General features: G+C 40.7%; 1 protein-coding gene across 1 annotated transcript; it reads left to right on the top strand.

Moving 5' to 3' along the window:
* The first annotated feature begins 1,208 nt into the window (after positions 1–1,208).
* hprt1l (hypoxanthine phosphoribosyltransferase 1, like) lies at positions 1,209–7,655 on the top strand. The gene is made up of 9 exons (XM_037255484.1): positions 1,209–1,599; positions 2,367–2,473; positions 2,712–2,895; positions 4,137–4,202; positions 4,281–4,298; positions 4,443–4,525; positions 6,286–6,332; positions 6,668–6,744; positions 7,131–7,655. The coding sequence occupies exons 1-9, from the start codon at positions 1,582–1,584 to the stop codon at positions 7,176–7,178; spliced, it is 648 nt and encodes a 215-aa protein (XP_037111379.1). The 5' UTR covers positions 1,209–1,581; the 3' UTR covers positions 7,179–7,655.
* The last annotated feature ends 44 nt before the right edge of the window (positions 7,656–7,699 follow it).

Here is a 7,699-nt window from a genome sequence, read left to right as displayed (position 1 = left end):
GTCGGTTTTGTTTTTTGTGCCCACACTTCTGTTTTTATCTTTAAGAACGGGTAAAAATAGTAGCTGTTGAGTTTATCTAAGTGGAGACAAGTAGGGACATGCTGCAATGTGTCCATCAGGATTACAGACTTTGTCTAAATGATGATGGTTGGTGCAAAGTACTTAAACCTTGATGAGTGCCAAAGTACATTTCTCTTCAAGTCAGTCTTTTAGTCTCACGTGCTACATTAGTGTTATGGCAGTGTCAATGTGGCGTTGTCATGTGATCTTTATTCTGTGACTGACTACCAAAGGGTGAGACAAGACACGGGTAATAAAAGCAACAAAGGTATTATGATGCAACAAAAAACATGCATATAACCCCACCCCTAACTGCATGCCCGCTGGGTGAGAGGCCTGTTCCCATAAGGTCCGCCACCATGGTGTTCCATTTACAGCTAAATGAACCGCCTAACTGTTTGTGGAAAAGCAATAAGAAGTCGTGGCAACACAGCAGCACCTCAGGCTAAGACAACACGGAATATTTATCATGGGGAAGCCAAAAGAAGAGAGCACGGGTGTCTTTCCCTCTGCCTGGTGTGCTTCAGGCAGACATTATCCCATGTATAGAAGGAGAAAAATGCTGTGCTTTAAACAGTGCAAAGCACTGTTGCTGTTGTTGAAATCCATATAGTCATGAAATAAATTATGCTTCAGCATATAGCCACATAAATTCAGTTTGAAACAATGTATTACAAATAATCTCACTTCCAAAAAAGCCTAGATTTATTCAAATATTTCCTAAAGAATTGTCTAAACTGGATTACATAGCTCAATAAAGAGCAGAAAAATTGCAATAAGAAAGCCACATTAATGTAATAAAATACACATTAGAAAAGGATTTAAAAAAAACATCTTTAAAATCATATTTGACATCAGTCTAATTTCCCTTTATCCACATTAAATATTTACGGCCCAAATTTATATAACAGTATAATTTGACAATATAAGATCTTAACTGCAACCTCAATACAGTGAATCCCCGCAATTCACGGGAGATAGGGCCAGAGCCAACCAGAAATAGTGAAAATACATAAATTGATCACCCTAAAAAAAAGAAAAACATAACGTGAATAAACATGACCCCACCCCTCCCCGACAATGCATCAAATTTCAGGGCTACAGTACAACAGTGTCTATTTTTGGTAGAAGAGTATCATAATAAAAGACGGATGACGATGATCCAAAGGCGAACGGGGCACTTTAAACTGCGTCATTTCCAGCCTCTCCCTCGCTCTCATTTTAGAACACTCCTGCAGTCTCCTGCACTTCGCTTGCACCGCCCGCCGGTACCGGTATCTCATGGTAGTCATCCAGTGTTCAGACACCTCGCTCCGAACACTCCCCACGTCCAAATCAGATTATTACCGTAAGGGGAGGAAACGTGGATCCTGACGTAAAAGGCTTAAATCCTGCACCATCGCCAATACTCTCAATTCAGAGCTTCTTCATCCTGTCAACGGCGGAGGCGTCCGCGCAGAACATCGAGCATGACTGCTCCGCTTCTTCTCTGAGACGAACCGAATAACCAGCAACAACGACATGGCGTCGTATCTTCAGGTGAGGCCGCCCACCCGAGTTCGACGGTGATAATTAACTTGTGAGGGGTACTATGATACACGCAATGATAATCACGCGCGTCTCGACACGCAAATCGGGCAATTAAATGTGGTTTTATTGTTATTATTGGGGGGGTGCGCGCGTGTCCGAGAGGTTAAACAGGTGGTTGAGAAGATGGACTGTTGTCAAGGCGCGTGCACGCAGACCTCCTCGGCTTTGCATTTAGAGAATGTGCGGGATACATTGAAAACTACATTACGGCCCTCACTTGCCATCTGATTTTATTTTAAGTCTCTCAGAGAACGCGAAAATCACACATTTAATTATAATTAATCAGATAGATTAGGGCGGGGTGGGTCAGTTGTCGTCTCCCAACTCGAAAGGTTGTAGCTTCTGCAACTATTTTGTATATTACATATTTGGCAAGTAACCGTAATTGCATCACAGTTGCATACTAATATGTTTTTGCCCCAGATAGGTCTAATATTGTATGCCTTTTTGGTAACCAAAAGGCCATATCACAAAGTTTCCATATGTCAGGACCAAGGTGTCAGACTCATCAAGAGCAGGTTTATTTCTACCCATTAACTGCCCCGTATTATATATAATTGCTCCAAATGCAGTCACCACTGTACACATAACCAAATGCATTGAGAAAAATAATGCAGCGCATGTGTGACTTACAAAGTCAGTGCATTATGATGCGCGCAACAAAATGGCAGAAATCTGCACAGTTTTAATAAATGCCTCCCTTTTTTTGCATACAGATCGCAGACGATGAGAAAGGCTACAACCTGGACCTTTTCTGCGTGCCCAGACATTACGAGAAGGATTTGGACAAGGTGATCATTCCTCATGGACTCATTATGGACAGGTGAGCAACGCGACGGGGGCAATGAGTGTTGATAGTAGAGTACACCTGGGGGAATTTGCTTCTCAAATCACTACAGTCCTTTTTGCAAGAGGTGAATTTGAATAAGGGCACAAGATCACATCAGACACTTGGGAGTGTGGAGATCTGTATTGGGCAAAGGCTGTTTATAATTTACACAAATGACATTTATACCATACTGTGTTGTAGTTCTCTGTGAAATATTTTGCTTGATTTCCAGGACGGAACGTTTGGCCCGCGACATCGTGCGGGACATGGGGGGCCACCATATCGTCGCCCTTTGTGTACTGAAGGGCGGCTACAAATTCTTCGCAGACCTGCTCGACTACATTAAGACGCTGAACCAGAACAGCGATAAATCGCTCCCACTCACGGTGGATTTCATTAGAGTAAAAAGTTACTGCGTAAGTTCATGCTCTCTCTTTTGTCACTCAAGTATTTGATGTGAGAGTTATGCAGGTGACTTTAAAAGTGGAGTGTCATGAATATTACTGGTTTGCTTGGGAGACTGTTGTGGAAAAATCTGAGTTGGTGACTGACAATTAGAAGGGCTGAATGCAGTAATACCAGGTCGTGTTTTTTTCACTTTATGCTCTAAACACACTGGCTAAGCATTTACAGTACATCTTAATAAATTAGAATATCGTGGAAAAGTTATTTTTGTTTCAGTTATACTTTAGAGTAAACACAAGAGAATTCATTTCTATAGACACATTGCTACCTATTTCTTTATTAAAACCCTAACCCGAGTTTGAATCCCTAACCCTGTCTGTTGTGTGTCTGACTTCATAAGAGTGTGTCTGACTTCATAAGACCAAGTCGGGTTGTTGTGATGCGTCTAGTGTGTTGGTGGAGTGCCCAGTGCATGTCACTTCTCACTGTCAACCCTCACCGCTGGCTAGCAGTATGCGAACGGGAGAGCCGAGTGCGTAAGTCTCTCCCTGCCAGTACATAGCCTCTCTAACAGCAAGCCCTATGTAGTGCCTCCACGCGGCGGCACATGGTAACTGGGTATAACGCGGACCCAGGCTAAACTACAAGGGACTCGGAGGAGGTTTGGCCCACCGGTGTGTGGACACGCCCTGGTGCCCACGAACCAGCCCCCAACTATGGGTTAAATAGTACCACTGCCCAGTGGGCTCCTCGGGAGAGGAATGGGCTCAGGGAGTCAACCCCGACAGAAAATCAATTTCCCCTTGGGTTGGTGTCAGGAAGGGCATCCGACTGTAAAACGTTTTGCTCCAAAAATATTCTCAGCCATATCGAGAACCCAGTCCAACCCAGCGGCGCCTGGAAAGCGGACTTTAAACCGATGATGATGATGATGAACCCTGAAACCCTATACCTTGTTTGAAACCCTATCCCTAATTTGAAACCCTAACCTGAGTTTGAAACCCTAGTTTGAAACCCTGACCCTAGTTTTAAAGATATTTTATTGTTTCTTATGTAATATTCCAATTTTTTGACCTTGTGAATTTAGGGTTTCTATTAGTTTTGAGCAACAATCTTAAAAAAAAATAAAATCATGACTTTCACTTTTGGAAATGAACTACTGAAATGCATTTCCACCTTATTCAAATGTATTGAAATGCACAGAGGGGCTCTTAAGGACCTCTTCACAATGTAATTTTTCTATGACTCCTAGAATGACAAATCTACTAACAACGTCAAAGTTATTGGAGGCGATGATCTGTCCAGTCTCTCAGGAAAGGTCTGTCCCCTCCTCATTATTACTGTCTTGGATCATCTGTGTACATAAGTCTCATTCACATTTTTGTCATCCCTGCAGCATGTTTTGATAGTTGAGGTAAGAGACTCTTCTTGGATGGGTTGGATTTTAAATGTTTTGTTAACTACACACTTGAAGATTTGTGACTGTATTGCAGCATGCTGTATGCTTGAGCGTTGCCTAATGTTGACCAGTCATGCTATGCGTCCCCATGTCATAAAGGACATCGTGGAAACGGGAAAGACAATGCAGACGCTGCTCTCCCTGCTGAGTAAAAGCCAACCCAAGATGGTGAAGGTGGTGAGGTAAGGCCATGCGCACTCATCCGGGCAGTCGCCCGCAAGCGTGCTTCCAGGCAGCGTGCACGTAAATGCTAATGGACACTCTTACTTTCAGTGTGGAGCAGCTTAAGGCTTAATCTGCATTAAGAGAGAGAAAGAGAGTGTGTGGCCACTAAGTGTTTGAAGATTTGTCAGTTTCCTGTGTCGGGTGTAAAAATAGCATTGTCATGCTTGATATTTATAGCTCGTGCTTTCACACACTGGTGAGGGAAATCATGTTTTTAAGCGAAGAAAAAAAGTGGATGAAGAACATGACTTTAAAGGAGATTTATCGTGAACCCTGGTTTATTGTGGGGTATAAATTCCAAACCCAAGAGGTGAAAGTTTGCAATACAGTGGCATCCTGACTGACAAGTTTTTAATCGTTCCACAACCGCATTTGTAACTCAAAACGCTTGATTCCCTATTGAAATAAATGCAAATGCCATTAATTGATTCTAGACTCCCTCCAAAAACTAGACATTTTCTAACGTATTTCAGTAGGAAATGAGTACTCTACATTATTCTAAAAAGAGGAAAGTTCATCCAAGATAAAAATACAATGTAAAGAATTCTCAGCATTATGTCGATCAATGTGAGGCTTCTTCAGGTAGACATCTCTTGGCCACCAGTGGTCAGTATAATACAGGCAACCAAAATGACAAGCCAGTCTCAATTGCTCAGTAAATTGCAGTAGTAATTGTTTACACAGAGAAGAATATTTGTCTGTTTTCAAATATCTGTTGCTTGAAGGGCTATACCACAAAACAGATGCTATTCGGTAGCCTGTCTATGGAAATTCACATTTTATGTTCGAGTTAAGCTACTAGACATATAAAGGTAATAAAAAACAAAACTGATAAGCTGCAGCTCTTATCGCATAGTTATGTCACTCATACATCAAGGTATTTAAGAAAGTATAAGGAGACCGACCATGTGATTATTATCACTATTATTTTTTGATCACCTATTCAGAAACGCGTAAACAATTAAGGCCTGTTTTCACTTTTGCACGCATGGTTCTGTAAATATAAGGCAAGTGTGCTTGCTTCAAGCTGTTTGTCACTCTCAGCTGAAATTGACTGTAAAACTGACACAAAACAAAACATTGTACAATTAAATACCAATATATTCACCCAAACAATATAATACTGAAAATCTATTAGCTTAATACTAACGCCATGCAAAACATCATTGACGAGCTAACGGAAATTGCATACGTAGTTGCAAACCTTCAAAAGATAACACGGGGAACAGCAACACATACAGCCACAGCATCCAACAATACGCTTAGGCATACATTCTGATGTCAATCTCATCTCCAGGGACCCAACCTTTTGTAACAACAATAATTAAAAAGTAAACTTTTCCACAATATCTCACCTTTTAAATGCGACAATAATTACTTAAAATCCCTCAGGCTGGTTAGCGTGATAAACTTTGACTCCCAAACACAAGGGAGCTGCGGCGTGCGAGCTAATTTTAGCTGATGAACTCCTTCAAGTGCTTTTAGTAGAAAATAGATTTTGTATTGAAGTCATTGGCCACAAGCATTAACATCGTTTTGAAAAACACTGTCTTCTTCACACAAAACTGCAGAGTCCAAATAATAGACAATAGAAGTCAATATTTTTAGTTTTCCCCCACAAGTAACTTAGTTCTATGCATATGTGCTCAGATATTATTTCTGATATTTTTTGTTCAATGTCAATTCTCATGAACATACATCTGCTTCCTGTTTGCAGCCTGTTGGTGAAGAGGACTCCCAGGAGTTCAGGGTATAGACCAGATTGTAAGTACAGTACGATGTATTTTCACATCACTGTCTTTTAGCATTATATAATAAATCTCTGATCAGGATTAACATTCATTTCAGGAAAAAATGCTTGCTTGATTGCCACATGTTACATAATGTTTTTAGTGTTGATAATCTGTCCTTTAAGGACGCTTGTTAAGCGGTGCTAAGGATGCCTCATTAATGTCGATTTGATCCGAATCGCAAATCTTGATACAACAAACGAGGCTTCACTATACTGCTAGCTTTTCTTTCCTGCATCTCCATTGACCATTTGGATGGCTGTTATTAGCACAGGCAAACGATACTAACGTGACAACGTTACTTTGCAGACATTGGATTTGAAGTGCCCGATGCCTTCCTGGTGGGCTATGCTTTGGACTACAACGAATACTTCCGAGATCTCAGTGTAAGTAAGCACTTGTATGGCATATATGAACTTATGTGCCTGGGAGGTGAATCTTTCACAAAACACACTTGACAATATGGTTTGCATTACATTCTTTAGTCTTTATGCTAATGTCAGCTTCTTGTGAAATTCTTGTACATTTAACACAAATGGTGAAATTACAGCCACGTTCAAACAAAGGTCCTGCTCAGTGAGAATTTTAACACACATTTTACACAGTTATCCTAAAAAGGTTTCACACAGAGTAGCTACAAAATCACAAGTCTCTTTCACAGACACAGCAGGGACTTTGGGATCTGGCAAATTTCTTCAGGCCTTTGTCAGGCTTGCAAAGATGGCCCCTTTGGCACAGCCAGTGTTTCTCTTATTTCTCTGCTCCTTCGCAGCATATCTGCATACTCAACGACAAAGCCAAGGAGAAGTATAAAGTGTGAAGCGATGACGAATCAAATCGACGACAACTGGGACCACTGTGACGAGCCTCTTCTCTTTTTTTTTATTTTTATACACAAGAGTCTGCAAAATGTGTAAAGGACATTTCTAACCCTTGTAACTGAAAGTTATGATGGATATTTTGGTTGTGATTTATTTATGTATTTATTGATATCAAGAGATGATTTACCTGTACATTTAGATGTAACTATTATTTTACGGAAAGAGAATGTAACTCATTTGCTGACTCAGGCTTTTCAGTGAGTAAAACAGCCTTTTAGTTTGCACATACTGTATACTCTTGCATTGTACTGTATAGTCACGCATTATGCCAAGTGGACGGATCAACGTGCTGTATGTTTTATTTGGTAAATGACATTTTCATCATAAAGGTGTTGCAATATAATTCAGTTGAAAGCACGGCCGTGTTTTATTTATGCCGCACATGAGACTGTTTCCCAATAGGGGAAGTCATGAAATTTCTTTTTGTATAAACATGAAAGACTAATACACATCCCAAAGG

The sequence above is a fragment of the Syngnathus acus genome, chromosome 6 (assembly GCF_901709675.1).
Source record: "Syngnathus acus chromosome 6, fSynAcu1.2, whole genome shotgun sequence".
NCBI lineage: Eukaryota > Metazoa > Chordata > Actinopteri > Syngnathiformes > Syngnathidae > Syngnathus > Syngnathus acus.
The sequence above is the reverse complement of the archived record's forward strand: the minus strand, read 5'-3'. Positions and strand labels throughout refer to the sequence as shown.

Coding starts and splice junctions, on each gene's coding strand:
- hprt1l (XM_037255484.1), top strand. Junction 2,896..4,136: donor TTAGAGTAAAAAGTTACTGC/GTAAGTTCATGC, acceptor TATGACTCCTAG/AATGACAAATCTACTAACAA. Junction 6,745..7,130: donor AATACTTCCGAGATCTCAGT/GTAAGTAAGCAC, acceptor GCTCCTTCGCAG/CATATCTGCATACTCAACGA.